Below are 15,098 nucleotides of genomic sequence, written 5' to 3' on the forward strand. Positions count from 1 at the left end.
GTGTTCAAATTTTTAAATCCTCAAGCGGCAAATGAAAATAAAGGCAACGTATTATTGATAGTCTGAAATACATTTGAAATACAAGGCAAAATTCATTTGTCAATGCGGCAAACAAAAAACAACAAAATGAAGTTTTGAAATCAAATTGCCCAATGCTCTTAATACTTAGTAAAATGAAATAAAAACTATAAGAAAATTACTTAAATTTTGCTACACCTAAGAAAATAAATAAATAAATCAGCATTATAAAACTAAAGATCAATAATATCTCCTTTCAGTATTCAATTGCATCATTTAAAAGGGTCACAAATTTCACGATAAATCCTGAACTCATGAAATCTAAGATTAGAAATGGGCAAGAGTCAAATAGAAAAAAGAAAAAAAATTGGAAAAAGATGCATATGGGACAATAGAGAAAGAAGCAAGAGATCACTGACAACATAAGAAAGAAAAACCTTAATGGCAATCATACAACAATCATAAAAATTTTATAAAAACTTCTGCAATATCCTTTGTTATGGAAAGGGATTAACACAATCAATTCAATAAACACCCCAATTTGGTAGACAAATAGAATAATTAAAAAAGAAAATTATTTTATCCAAAGTAGTTATCAATTCTAATTCATTATATCATTTCTAGAAGAAAAGTTTTCCAGCTCAACCGAAATTAACAAATTCTCCTCCAAAACACATGTACCGCTACCAGCCCAATTCAAAAAATTGCATAAAATAATGAATAGAAAGGTTTTGAAAAATTATAAAAAGAGTCAAAGATCTCGATTGGAAGAAGTTATCAGGAGAGATGACACCAAAGATCATAGAATTCACACCCATCATTTGCACACCCTGCACCCACTTCAAATCCTAGTTTCCCTGTAAAGCCCAGGAATTCAAGAAACCAAAAATCAGTCTTGGAAGAAGCCTAAGGAATTAGTGGTAAGTAACTCGGCTTAGTAACAAGACATACCATGTCATTCTTGTTCTTACAGACTCTTCACTTTTGCACCTTGGCGATGTCATACCATAACAAAGGTTGGTGTTTAAGGTATTTAATCATACTTGTTGTTGTTATATCGAGTGAAAAACAAAATAACTTGTAATTGACTTAGCCACTAAAATCATTACTCCTTATATTTGTTCTGCAAGATACAAAGGTAGTTACCATAGTTACTCAATCATAGATTAGATAACCGTCTAAAGGATGCATGCAAAAGGAAAGAACCAACTTTGTATAAATTAAATGTGCCCAAATCAAAAGTTCGAAAAAAAATAACATCATTAACTAGAGTAATAGAATGTTTATAAACAAATATTGCACTTTAAGCGTCTAATCACCATAAACAAATAACAAATCAATATAACAAAACTATCTCAGTACATTATATTTTGATGAAGGACATAAATGAATTTATTGAGAACATAAATTTTGTTAAGTATATGAATTTTTTAAAAGAAATATGATTATCATCGATCGTTGTCTTTTTTTGGCGGCCCATATGTGGAAAGAGCAGCTTACATTATCATCCACATGTCCAAACTTGAATAATTGCTAAACTTTTATTTACATTAAAATCAGCAGATGAAGTAAAGAAATTCTGAACATCCAACTTTTCGAAGCACGTAACAACTAACTATTTATAGTATTTGTATTTCTTTATCATATCACACATCTTATTAGTACTATTTGTGTTTGTCAAAGAAATTTTAATCGTCTAAAAGTCATTTATCAACGTCACAACATCATGGAATATTCTCTAAACGAGCAATAAAAAAAGATAAAATAAAACGAAGAAGTTCCACTTTTCAAATATTCTCTAAAGGGAAAAGTCAATTCAGATATATTTATATTATTGCAAAATATCTAGAAAAAAAAAGGACCAAGGGGTTATTTTCACGACTACACGCAATATAATTGACAAAAATGGTCCAATTCATATTATGAAACATTAATCTAATCGAATAATAGGTATAGGTACGGTAATCAAACCAAAGTTATTTTAAATGTTCATCTGAAAATATCATAAATGGTCCGTCTGAAATCTAAATATATTATAAATATCTCATCTAGTTACAAATGGTGCCACCAACCCTTGTAACATCCAAATGAAGTTTCTTCTTTTGTTTTTATTTTTCAACTCCGTGTTTCCTTTTTGTTATCTATAACTATATATAAAGGGGATTCCCTCTTTTGTGTCCACATTTCATAATTCCAATTTTACCCTTTACAATTTAATTATTTATTAAATTTTTAAAAATTAATGGTTAATTTTACAAGTTTTTATAAAACTATTTATTTATCTCCTTTTTCTTTTTTCTCATACTATTCATCAACAATTATTTTTTTCATATTTTCTCCATATATTTCACTTTAATTTTTATAAATATACTTTTATTTTGTTCATTAACTTAATAACATTACAATATCATCAATTATAAATATAATTCGAAAAATGCGTACACGCAGGCGCGATAGCGCCTGTGTTTATACTAGTGTATATATATATATATATATATATATATATATATATATATATATATATATATATATATATATATATATATATATATATATATATATATATATATATATATATATTTTATATCCATTCCTCCAATTTTGAATTTTCTTCCACCAATGCCTCAAACACACTTATTTTGTGGGCCTTCAATTAATAACATAACAAATAAACAAACCCTCCTTCAAACCAAAACGTTGACGCAAATGAATCATTATTTAATTTGTTCAAAAACAAATCAATCTTACTAACACTTGCCATAAATACCATAAATACTCATAAAAACGGAAAACATAACGTTAATCATTCTTCAAACTAGATTCACTTCTTATTTAATATTTTATCTAATCATTTACTTAAATAATAAATAACCCCGAAACTGCTTTGACTACCAATATTGTTGCTCAATGATTAATTAATTCATTAGTCACTTACGATTATTATGAAATTTTTTTCTCTAAATGTACCAATTACTCTCAAGCACTTGCAATTTTTGTTTCCTTACTTTTAAAAAAAGAATTGTATGAAATTAAACTTTGACCCAATAAATTCGTGGTCTTTGTTCTGTAAGTTGACATTTCTTTTGTATATTTTGGTCATGCCGTACAGCTGCGATTATTATTAAGGATGTTGATCGGTGCGGTTTTGAATATGATGAAATACCATTTATGTTCATATTTCTTTATTTTTATTAAATAGTTTGGTTCACGTGAAATTAGTGAGGTTTAACTTTGATTTATATAAAAAACATTTATAATTTATTTCTTCAAATTTTTATGATTTTCTATTTGCTTTGATTTTCTATTTAAATCTCAGGAAATGTATTATGATGATTTTCTATTTGCTTTGATTAACTTCACCAAAAACATTGACTTATTAATGTGAATATTAAAACATGTAATCTAAGATAAATTTCACTTAAACTGATGTAACGGTAGTTAATTATTAGGAGTTAAATATTCAGTTTAATTATACCATTTAAGAGCTAAAAATCAATTTAATTACCAAACTAGGAAACAAAACAGATAGTTAGTAACGATGAACAGAATCGCAGTTATACAAGTCAAATGAAGATTTTCCAAAGCCACCGCAACGAAGTTTTGTTGGACTCGTTTTATTCAACTCACTCACATGCCATTATCATCATCATCATCCATGCTTGCGTGTAAAAATCAATGTGTGAAGGGACGCAGGAACCACCCCTCTCAGACGCCACGAGATGGCGGTCCGATCAATCCACCGGTTAAGAAAGATCCACGTGGCACGCAGCACATGACGTATGTTCGTGACTGAAGCGATTGATACCAGCCCCCAAGGCCCAAACAAAATACCATGTCGGAACCCAACCAATGAGAATGTAATAAAAAATAAAAATAAAGATAAAGAAAATAACGAATCTCTCTTTCTCTCTCTCTCTCTCTCCCATTTTCTCTCATTATATTCTGTTAAGCTTCTCTTCGTTTTATTTCTGGCATCAATTCCTGTCAATGTGATCTGCGACTGAGACAGAGGCACACGACGACAAGGCCCAACGATCAGTGAGCTACAACATTAAGCTTTCACTTTCACACGTCCAAGCCAACCAGAGCGCACACATAACACAATCCGTTCAATTTTTTTTTCACTCCTTCGCTTCCGCCACCGGATGCCTCGCCGCTGAGCCGGACCGCTGAGTCTCGGAGAGATCTTCGCCTCGGCTGCACGCATTCCTTGCGGCGGTGATGAGAGGGAGCTGCTGCGGTTGGAACCGTCGGACAGAGCAGCGGTTCCGTCTACTCGCGATCTCCACTGTTAAATCAGTCAAGATCAAGCTTCTCCTCTGTTGCTGCGTCGCCCTCACGCTTCTCGCCTTCTCCACAAGCGCTTCTTCTTTTGTCCTATGGAACAACCAAACGCCTCTTTCCCCTCGCTCATCCGATCCCAGGTTCTCATTCTTTCCTTCCTTTCTCTCTTTCTCACTTCATTAATTTATTCCCAAAAATATTTTAATTTCTTAATACGGATAATTCCAAAACTTAAATTAAACGATTAAGATCGCTTCGTTTTTGGCAACGGATTTACTTTTCGGAAAAGTTTGTTTGCATTTCTTGGATTTCCATATTGACTTATCAGATTCCGTTTTATTTGTATTCGTCGTTTTCCTGTTCCTGTATTTGTGGGAAAACAACATACAGAAAGGGATACGAGTGTCTGTAAGTTTTATTTGGTAGGTTAATTTTGGAAAGTGCACAGCAGGGTGAAGCTATCGTCGTTTTGGATGCAAGCTATTCAAATGATTGGTGTTCTTCTGAGGGAATTTATGCAAATTAGAGGGATGAATGGTTTTTTGGGTCTTGGGATCTTAGAAGTTGGTGTTTGGGAAATTTCTTCCTGATGTCACTACTACTGTAAATATCGTTTACACTTTATTCACTACCTGTGTTTTGTTGTCAAGTGATGAAGATATTAGATATGTAACGAATTTGGGTTGATAACCACGTACTTTATGGATTTTTTTTTGTATATTACTAGGTTCATCACCTTTTTTATGAGTTTTTCTAAGTCACCAAACAATCTTGAACTGAAAATCGAGTGAATGGAATAGGATTGCGGTTTGGTGGTTTAGAATTTTTATTATTACCCTAGAACCCAGCTCAGAAGAACTTCAACCTCCTTAATCATATATTCTTTATTAATATGTTCGTGGTATTTGGTCTGGGGACTGATTTTTTCATACTAAATTTTGTTTTCTTAAGACCAACGAGCCTATGTTGTTTGTGATATCATAGACTCATTGTCGTTTAATGTTTTTTTTTCTCACAGGAGAGGGTATTCTATAGTAATGAACACGTGGAAGAGATATGATCTACTAAAGCAGTCCATCAAGCATTATTCATCATGTCCTCGTCTTGAATCAGTACATATTGTGTGGAGTGAACCCAATCCTCCTTCAGATATTCTTTTAAAATTTCTGCACCACGTTGTAAAGTCCAAGCCTAAAGATGGACGGCAAGTGAAATTGAAGTTTGATATCAACACGGAAGACAGCTTGAACAATAGATTTAAAGAAATAAAGGATTTGGAGACAGATGCTGTCTTTTCTATTGATGACGATGTCATATTTCCTTGCTCTTCAGTGGAGTTTGCATTTGACGTTTGGCAAAGTGCGCCTGATACGATGGTTGGATTTGTACCTCGTGTCCATTGGATGGATTCATTGGTATGATTTTCTTTTCTTTTTATTGAATCATTTTCCACTATCCCTGCTAATTTTGGTCGCATAATATGTTTTTGGCCTTTGCTTTTGGAGCTCAAACATGAGAGGAGGTGTATGACTAATTTCGAATGGAGGCGTGGAGCAAGTCAATAATTTCTGTTTTAACTTTCATTCACAACTGCTCTGGTTACTCGTTACATTTACCTTTCAGAATGTTGTTTTGCAAAATATAGAAGGCATACCTTGGTGAAAATATGGTTTAGGGTTTAGAGTGTGAAGATCCATTTCAATTTTAAGAGGGACTTCCCACTCACATTGAAACTGCAGAAAGAGCACATTTTGGATATCTTGTGTAATTTACTTTCAAGTATGAATTCTTATTTTGAACTTTTGAGGCCTGTTATATTTTTCTTAATTAGTATCTGATTTAAAGGGAAAGAAAGCTCAGTTTCTGTCATGGAAGAAGGAATTTCGTCTATTAATCTTCAATTCATCCTTCTAGTCTTTGTTTGATGCATCTTTAAACTTGAAGTGAACCTTATTGATTGCCGTAATGTTTGATCCTTAAACCTCCTTGATTTTAGTTTTCCATTAATTTTCACGAGTTCAGTGCCGGGACTGGAAAAATATGAAAAAATTCTGTGGGTAATGTTTCAAGTTATTCCATTTGCTCGCAGAAAGATAATGACAACAAATTTAGCTATGGTGGATGGTGGTCTGTGTGGTGGACGGGTACATATAGCATGGTGCTCTCCAAGGCAGCGTTCTTTCACAAAAAGTATTTCAACATTTATACAAACGAGATGCCATCATCAATTAAAGAATATGTAACCAAGAACAGGTTTTTCCCTTGATAAATAATTATTCATCACCTTCTTTTTAATCAGATTTGAATCTCTCAACCTTGGTTCCACCTTTTCTTAATCCTTTACTCAATAATTGAATTTATTTACCAGGAATTGTGAAGATATTGCAATGTCTTTTCTTGTTGCAAATGCTACTGGTGCACCTCCCATCTGGGTTAAAGGTAATTGATTCATATCAAACAAATTGTTTGATTTTGAGTGTTTTTTGTTTCTTCTTGTACTGATGAAGACATTTAAGAACTAAACTACTCTACATTCTACAATCATTGCATAGGAATCACATGGATTATTATTTTTTCTATTTTGGTTGCTTAATTCAGAAGTTTCATAACTAGCTCAAAGTGCATAGTGCCCTTGTTTTCCCGCAAATGGTCTTTTCTAGTGATGAACTTGTGTTGTATAGGGATTCATCCCCTACATGACATTAGTGTGATTAAGTTGAGGATGGGGAGCCAATAAATGTTGCATGCATATTTTTACTATGTCAAAAGTGCACAAGAAAACTTTTTTTTGGCATTTTGCTACTAATTAATGCTAGAACTACTAGTAGTATGCTGTGTTCATTTAGAGGTATTTCCTCTTTCCTCTCTTTCTTGCATATGATGGTAACTGATATCTTGTTAGCATACATGAAGAGGTATGTTATTAGCAAAAGAAAACAACATTATTTAAGTCCTTTTTTTTTGTGAAATTAGTTCTCTACTCCGTGTCCCTTGCCTCTATGCCAGTCATATGGTAGACGGTGGATTTACAGTGTATAATGCATACTGCATCCAAATACAGCAAGGTTAACCCAGCTAGAATTGAGATGGAAATCATCTCCAACTTATCAGAACATTTGTTGTTTCAGTTTGGAGCCAAAAAGTTACAGTATGGAATTGTAGTGCCTTCTGTATCAGCGTAATCGAGCTATGCAAGCTTAGCTATGAATTAATCATAGTACTATTTTTTATCTTTAATTTCTCTTGGTGATCACTGAAACAGTTTGACGATTCATTCTTCATTTGACACTTATTTTCTAAACTCGTGATGGTGCTGTTGTTTTGTGACATATTTTGTATTATTATTATCAAGCCACTGGCCAGTTACACTGCTGTTTACGGGGTTAATAATGTGCACAGTCTTGGGTAGCTGATTGTAAAGTTTAATGCTAATAAATGGTTTTTTTCTGTGAAGTTCATTACGGCTAATACAAAATTGAACAATGCACTCATTATTTTTAAACTACAGTGTTGACATATGGCACCCGTGTATACTATACGAGAATTAACTTGATCGATTTGTTATTTTCTGTAACAGGTAAAATATTTGAGATTGGATCGACTGGAATCAGTAGTTTGGGAGGTCACAGTGAAAGAAGAACAGAGTGCGTCAACAGATTTGCTGCCGTGTATGGGCGGATGCCCTTGATATCTACTTCAGTTAAGGCCGTCGATAGCCGCAATATCTGGTTTTGGTGACGCTGGAATTTTGATTTCTTTTGCGGTTTTTAGAAGTTCCACTTTCGTCTATTAGTTGCTAGTTGAGTTACTCCATTCTCGTTAGTCACACAGATCTGTATTATATTGGATCTTATACACAATTCATGTGTTTTGCCACTAATTGATCAAATTCCTTAGGTTAATTTCTTGTATTATTGTTAAGTAATACAAGGCAGCATCCTGTGGTGCTTTTTTCTCATAATATTAAGAGTTTGATTCTACAACATTATTAAAGCTTATTACAACCAGGTGATGAAGCTCTATCTAAGATACTCATATTACTTAGATAGATCGGGACTAGCTAGGTTCATAGAAGTGATTTTGAATACTGGAAAAATGGGATTCGTGAAAGACCGTAATTAATTAACAATTCCTTATCAAATTATATAACTATTAATTAGTTCCCACAAACGAATACAGAATCACTACAAACAAAAAGTTGAAGTTGTGATGGAGAAATTGTGTGTTCAAGGTCTCAAAGGTAGAAGGTAGAGTTGGCACTTACACTTCCTTCATAAAAGTAATTTACAACAACGGAAAAAAAAAAACGCATTCACAACAATCATTCTACCAAAAAGTACCATCACTCAGCAGCCATGGTGAATCATATGAACAACGTCATAGCTGTAATGAATCATATGAACACTGTCATAGTTGTAAGTTGTCCAATTCTTCTATAGGAAAACTATTAGCATCTTGTCCACCGGTGTTCCAAAGGAAATTGGCGTACTTTGATAAATAGTAACTGTTGCCAGGATCTGCTTCCAATGCTTGCAGATATCTCAGTTCTGCTGCCCAAACATCCTTTCTTATCATCAACAAGAAATCAGCATAGCGACTGAATGCCTCACCCTCTGGTGTTTCGACCAACACCGAACGCTTGTAGTACTCTTCTGCCCTGAAAATCAATTAAAAATGTATTCAAAAAATAATAATAATATAAATCATAAATGGAAATAAAATACCCTGTAGAAAATGATAAAGAGAGAAACTTGAAGATACATTTACATTATCTGTCATGCCTTCGCCCCTGAAAAGTTTACCAATACCAGAGCACTCACTTCTCAAGCAGTACCCTCATTTTTATGTCAATATTGCAAAATGTCACTTCAAGCTATTCTAGACCAAAATAAATCTTCACAAAGACTCAAATGAGTTTACTTAAACCATAAATTAAACACTCTTCTCGGCATAGAGAATAAACAAGCAACAAGATTTGTTTTTCCTCTTATTCTTTTTTTCTTTCTCACTCATGAAAAGGCTAGCTAAAGAATGCAGCATCGTCAAGTACCAAACAGATTTGATCACAAAGTAGAGAACTCACCTATCAATGTCATGAAGAACAAGGAATAGAAAGTGTGCATAGTTAGACAGCAGAAGAGAACAGTGAGGTGTCCGAAGCAGATGCATTTTGTAATAAAGCTCAGTTTTGATATATTCCTCATAATGATCCTCTTCAAGCTCCACGGATACTGGGGCCACAAACTGCTCCCTTGTCTCGTGGTCCAAAACCTCACTCCTCAATTCCTTTTGCAAAATTGCAGCCTCCTCTTGCAAGGAATTCCACAGCATTTCCTCCTCTTCTGACAACTCTTGCTTCACATACTCACCTTGATCATCATCAGTACCGTCTAGTAAACGTTGTACTTTACTCTCGTTGTTGGTCAAGGTTACAGCCTCTGTGATCATGGAAGGAATGATCGCTTTGACAGTGTCTTCATTCATTGAGAATACCAAGAAGTTAGCTAAGAGGACCATCACATCAGCCACGAGAATTGGGGTCTTCCAGAAAACCTGTTGGAAGAGCCAAACAAACGAAGCATCCATTTCTCTCCCAAGCTTGGCCATGACACTTTCCAAGTCTTCACCACACAGAGTCTCCCTTGTTTGCAAGGCCTGGCTTTGAAGCTCATGCATGATAAACATCATAGAGGAGAAGGCCTTTTTCATAGAACAGTTAGTTAATTCAGTGAACTCACCAGCTTCTTTGAGACCCTCCTCTAATTGTAGCTTCTTCTTGATCATCCTAATGGACAAAGGAATTTCCACACTGTTCACTTTCCTCTCAAAGCTGAGTCTCAAAATCTCATCCCTCTCTGGCCAGCTCGGTGGCTCAGGCTGGATTCCCAGAAGAGAAGGCTCCAAAACTTCAGGCTCCATTGTCCTGAACTCCTCAGAGGAACCTCTGCCAGAGACATTTTTGAGTTGTTTGTTTGGGGTAATATCAGAGACAGCACAAGCGATTTCATTACCATTTTCATCACAACAACCAATCTGAACCAGATTCATCATTTCCTCTTGGTGAAAGTCATCGAAAAGTGCAGAGTAAACCGGTTTCCCTCTTTGCACCTTCGATTTCCTTGTCCTATAGACCAACCCACATGGCATAACATTGTTGTTCCTCTCAGTGACGCGCCTCAGTAGCAAAGAAGAAGAAGAAGCTACACGAGGTGTCTTCCATGAATCACAATAATAAGGGGTCCTGAAGTGCCAACATTTCAGATTGGAAGAGACTCTAGAAGCCATGCTCGATTACCAGGTTCTTCCAGGGATCACACAAACAATAATAACAGAAAAACCAAAACACCTAAAAGACAATCATAATTGAATAAACCCAAATAGAATCAATCAAAACCACCCCAAAAAGATTATTGTTTTCTGTATCGACAACACAATCAGATCACAAAAATTTTTGTAAAACTGAGACGGGTAAAAATGAAAACGATCAATAAAAAAGGGTGTGTATGAAATTCAGAGAGGAGGAATTAAGAACGAGAAGAATGAAAGAAATTATGGGAGTTGGAGAATCGAGTGTTGTATATGGAAAACTAACAGAGAAGAAAACAGATGTCAACAGAAGAGGGTACTAAATTTACTGAAAAAGTTTGGAGTTTGATTGATGATGAATGCTGAAGAAAAAAGTGAGGAGTGGATAACACGTGGGGCCTGATTAACGTGGCAAAGAGATAAAGTTTCAAGATATTTTTCTTTGTTTTTAATATTATTTTTCAACGGATTTTGTATGATATTTATTGATTGGTGGATTATGGTCTTTCTGGTTGAATGGTTCGTTTTGTGACCCAAATTGCTATGCGAGTCATACGCAATGGATCACTTTGGGCACCACTAAAAAGTGCTTTTGGATCACCGATTGCTCATGTTTAGCAGATACCCAAGAAAAAGGTTATTTTTTTTTATGTTTTTTAAATTTTCGAACTTTAGTTTTAAATCTCATCAGAGTATGATTATTGATGAGTTATTTTAATTTTATCTAATTTTAAATTCAAATTTTTACTATATACGTAATTAAAAATTTGGTGTAAGAAGTTTTTTCTAATTTGAATAAAATTATTGTTAGAGATATTTTGCAACAAAAACAAATTCTTCACACCGTATCCTTTCTATTAAAGGATCGTGTATGGTGTTTAATCATGTGAAGCCTTTTGATAACGCCAAAACTTAAAATATATATATACACGTTACTTGATGTTGAAACATTTAGTCACTAATTAATTGAGTTGATCAGACATTAAATAATAAAAAACACGTTACTTAAAATTTCATTAAGCAATTTTATTTCATTATATCATTTTAAATTATTTGATAAACTTGTTTTGTTAAATTTAAGAAAATTAATTTTATGATGGAGAAAATGTTTTTTTTAATTTAGGAGTTTTGATAGAAAGGATTTTCTTTTTCAATTACGGAAATCATAAATTCTTAAAATTATTATTCCTTCTAATGGTTGAAAGTCTTTAATCGATCATAAATATTTTTAGAAATATTTATACAAATTTGTTGAGAATCAAATAGTAACATAGTATATTTAAAAGAATTATTATTTATCACATGTTAAGAGAAACCTAATATTTTTACTACAGTAAATATATTTTAAAGTCAGATTCTCACGTCTCTCAACAAAGTAGTTTATGAAATAAACTATGAGGACTAAAGACTATAAGCAAATTTGTTTCTTGTATACGTTAAATATTCTCAATTTATAAATTCCAAAAAATAATTTTGTTTTACCAGCTTAAGCATTTCTAGTCAAAAGTTACAAACAAATCTTTAAAAATACTTGTTTAAGAAATAACATATAACGATTTTTTTATATTAAAAAAAATCTAATAATCAAGTCTCTGGTCACATATTCTAAGAGGAAGATTGTTTTACCAAAAATACCACACTGTCCTAATTGCAGTGGAATAAATATAAAACATGCAGTACTCAAATTCCTCATATAGTTCTATTTTGGTATCACACGCATAGTTGCTTGTTCTACCATCTTTATTATATCCGTAACAGAAAAACCCAAAATAAATGGATATTTAAAAAATGGTTTTGTTCAAAGGATAATGAATGAGAGGTTTGAATACAAAATAAAAACTATTGACCTCCTCTCATTAATTTACTTTCTTCCAACATGTTTTGACCTTTTTTACAGACATTGGAAGAGAATTAATTGCAGACCTATTTTTCGTTTCGATTTTTTTGGGTATCAAATCACGTAATTTTCTGGGTACAAAACAATTTTAACAAAATCATTACTGAGTATTTGGAATAGTCAAATGAAGTTATTTTTTGTAAGAAGTCTTCCAATCAAATTCTATATTATGGTCAAACAAAAGTGAAAATATTTTGTAATATAAGTTAACTCATTGTTTTGTCCACAATGAGCACAAGTTATAATCTCGTTAACCTTCTCATACGATATGTTATACGTATATATATCCATTGATACGTATCATCCAAACAAATAGTTCAAGTCAAAGAGAAGAATTTCCAAGACCTAGCTTTTGCGAAATTGTCCCGTATTAGACCATTATCTGTACCCTCATATTCTTCTGCTTTCTCGCAATTTTTAAAATTAATAACTGTATTTTTATTAAGAAAAAAAGTGATGCTATTTTTCAATTTTATTGACCCAGTAAGGGTGGATAATAGAAACCATGCAGAGTGTGTGAATGGAATCTAAAACAAACACGAACTAATTTGTTGTAATGCATCTATTTGCTCAACCGTAAGGGAACGGCTTACAGCAGAGAAAAGAATATGATTCAAAAAATTGAGAAATAATATTTTACAGACGCATATGTGTTTACAAAATTTAACCTTTTTTTGTTTTTGTTTGTGTGGGTAGGTTTAACTATGAAATGAATTGAATTAATTAACCGATTTAACTACCAAGGAACTACCAAGTTTTGAGTTTGATTGGCGTTATTTTCCCAGTAATAACTGAGGAATGTCTTGGCAGCATCCAAGCTAGGGAAATAGGTGGGTTGAAGGAATATCTGAGTTAACCCATCGGCCTCGGAGCTTCCCATGAGAAGCGACGCAACCTGCTTGTAAGCGAAGAAGAACCTCTTCATCGCCACCTCAATCGCTTGCATACCCTGCAAAACAACAACCTTCTCCAACCCCTTCGTTTTTTCCCGGTACACCTTCATCGCCGCCTCCATCATCCCCGGCCCACCCTTCGGGTCAACCTCCACCTCCAATATCTCCGGCACCTTCTGCCTCAGATCCCTACACACCTTCGCCAACTCCACAACCTCCTTCGACCTAAAGCAAAACGCCTCCGTTTCGCCTTGCCTTCTCATCCCCAATTCCTTCTTCAGCCGGAGAAAATCCTCCGGATCCATCATCTCATGCACGTCCTCAACCTCCGCCAGGAGTTTCCAGATCCGTTCCACAGCGTGGCACTCACTCGCCGCCTTCTCCAACTCTCTCCTCTCCACCGACTCCACCAATCTCTCCACCAACCCCCTCCCCGCACGCGTCCAGCACTCCACGATCTGCTGCGCCGCGTGCACCGTCCCGTTCTCGTAGTTCTCCACGTGATCGTACGGCGTGGTCTCCAGGGATCGGATCTCGGTCGGCCTGCAAACGTCGTCGTAGCGGAGAACCTTTTTTCCCGCGAGGTTGGCCTCTCCCAGACCCAGCGTGTACGTGCACCTCATCATCTCGCATTCCACGGTGGCGAGGATCCTCCTCGCCACGTCCCTGGATCTGTGCCACGTGGCGAGACGCGGGAGCAGGCTCTCCTCGCTGTAGCTTCTTCTCTGAGCCGTGACGAAGTCGTTGACGTCACTCACGGGTGCCGTGCCACGTGTCTCGGGGTTTTGCTCCTCGTCTTCGCAGAGCACGGCAATGATCTGGACCTGAGCCGCGGCGAGGGACTCTAGGCGTCGGGTCCACTCGCGCTTGTTAACGTAGGGCCTCGGGTCTGATAAAACGGTTGCGAGAAAGCGGAAGGTGATTTCGAGGGCGTGTAAGGCGGGCTTTATGATGGGCTCGTTGGGCCAATCGGGGAAGTTGGTGGTGGCCCAGAGGTTTCTTAGGTCGGGGAGGCGAAGGTAGTTGTCGTAGGCAGCACATAGCGGAGACGACGCAGCGGTGATGTCGTTTTGGCGAAGGGGAATTTGCAAAGTGGGGATTGGGATGTTGTTCTCTAAGAGAGAGAGTTTGGGTGAGTTGGAACAAACCATTTTTGTTTGCCAATCTAGATCAACCATGTTTGGAAAGTGATAGATGGATAAGAAGATGTAGTTTTGTGAATTAGAAGAGTTATGGTGAAATTTGAAGAGGAGGAGGAGGAAGATAGAAGTGTATTTATACGGAGATGAGGTTGGAGAGAGAGAGAGAGAGTGGAAATTTGAAGAGAAGAGAGAGAAAGACGTGTGGACCGGGGACAGAGGGCATGCACACACATGAAGAACATGGAATTTGAAAGTCGCAATTGAGTGGAATGATTTTCCTTTTCCAAACGCAAAGCAAATTCTGAAAAATATTTTTTTATAATATAAATAATAGTAAGTAAATAGGTGATGGAGGAAAAAGAGGGGCACATGGAGCTTATCCGTAAGAAAGTGTATAGTAAAAGGACAAGAAAGGAAGTTGAAGAAGGAGAAGAGCGTTTGTTTGGTGGAGTCGTTGAAGTTGGACCTTCTAATTCTAATACTCATACGCGTTCAACTCAACCCCACTGTTTCAATTCTCAAACTCATTTCTGGCTCCTTCTTTCACCAGATGATTCT

The 15,098-nt window shown here is 35.3% G+C and overlaps 3 protein-coding genes across 3 annotated transcripts; 1 reads left to right on the forward strand and 2 right to left on the reverse strand.

Moving 5' to 3' along the window:
- Positions 1 to 3,899: 3,899 nt before the first annotated feature.
- LOC114195677 (glycosyltransferase family 64 protein C4) lies at positions 3,900 to 8,280 on the forward strand. The gene is made up of 5 exons (XM_028086224.1): positions 3,900 to 4,442; positions 5,321 to 5,717; positions 6,392 to 6,555; positions 6,671 to 6,741; positions 7,880 to 8,280. Exons 1-5 carry the CDS (start codon positions 4,240 to 4,242, stop codon positions 8,038 to 8,040), a joined length of 996 nt encoding a protein of 331 aa, XP_027942025.1. The 5' UTR covers positions 3,900 to 4,239; the 3' UTR covers positions 8,041 to 8,280.
- Positions 8,281 to 8,420: 140 nt separating this feature from the next.
- On the reverse strand, positions 8,421 to 10,957 carry LOC114195676. Its single transcript, XM_028086223.1, has 2 exons — positions 9,386 to 10,957; positions 8,421 to 8,959 (listed from the first exon to the last, which is right to left on the reverse strand). The coding sequence occupies exons 1-2, from the start codon at positions 10,585 to 10,587 to the stop codon at positions 8,710 to 8,712; spliced, it is 1,452 nt and encodes a 483-aa protein (XP_027942024.1). The 5' UTR covers positions 10,588 to 10,957; the 3' UTR covers positions 8,421 to 8,709.
- Positions 10,958 to 13,040: 2,083 nt separating this feature from the next.
- Positions 13,041 to 14,704, reverse strand: LOC114194435 (nematode resistance protein-like HSPRO2). Its single transcript, XM_028084632.1, has one exon. It carries the CDS (start codon positions 14,574 to 14,576, stop codon positions 13,242 to 13,244), a length of 1,335 nt encoding a protein of 444 aa, XP_027940433.1. The 5' UTR covers positions 14,577 to 14,704; the 3' UTR covers positions 13,041 to 13,241.
- Positions 14,705 to 15,098: the final 394 nt, after the last annotated feature.

The sequence above is a fragment of the Vigna unguiculata genome, chromosome 8 (assembly GCF_004118075.2).
Source record: "Vigna unguiculata cultivar IT97K-499-35 chromosome 8, ASM411807v1, whole genome shotgun sequence".
NCBI lineage: Eukaryota > Viridiplantae > Streptophyta > Magnoliopsida > Fabales > Fabaceae > Vigna > Vigna unguiculata.

What these genes read in the sequence shown, in the direction of transcription:
- LOC114195676 (XM_028086223.1), bottom strand. Translation starts at nt 10,587, where the DNA reads ATGGCTTCTAGAGTCTCTTCCAATCTGAAATGTTGGCACTTCAGGACC. An exon ending in GTTCTTCATGACATTGATAG is followed by an intron (nt 8,960 to 9,385) that starts GTGAGTTCTCTA and finishes ATTGATTTTCAG; the next exon opens with GGCAGAAGAGTACTACAAGC.
- LOC114195677 (XM_028086224.1), top strand. Translation starts at nt 4,240, where the DNA reads ATGAGAGGGAGCTGCTGCGGTTGGAACCGTCGGACAGAGCAGCGGTTC. An exon ending in CCTCGCTCATCCGATCCCAG is followed by an intron (nt 4,443 to 5,320) that starts GTTCTCATTCTT and finishes TTTTTCTCACAG; the next exon opens with GAGAGGGTATTCTATAGTAA. An exon ending in GAATATGTAACCAAGAACAG is followed by an intron (nt 6,556 to 6,670) that starts GTTTTTCCCTTG and finishes TTTATTTACCAG; the next exon opens with GAATTGTGAAGATATTGCAA.
- LOC114194435 (XM_028084632.1), bottom strand. Translation starts at nt 14,576, where the DNA reads ATGGTTGATCTAGATTGGCAAACAAAAATGGTTTGTTCCAACTCACCC.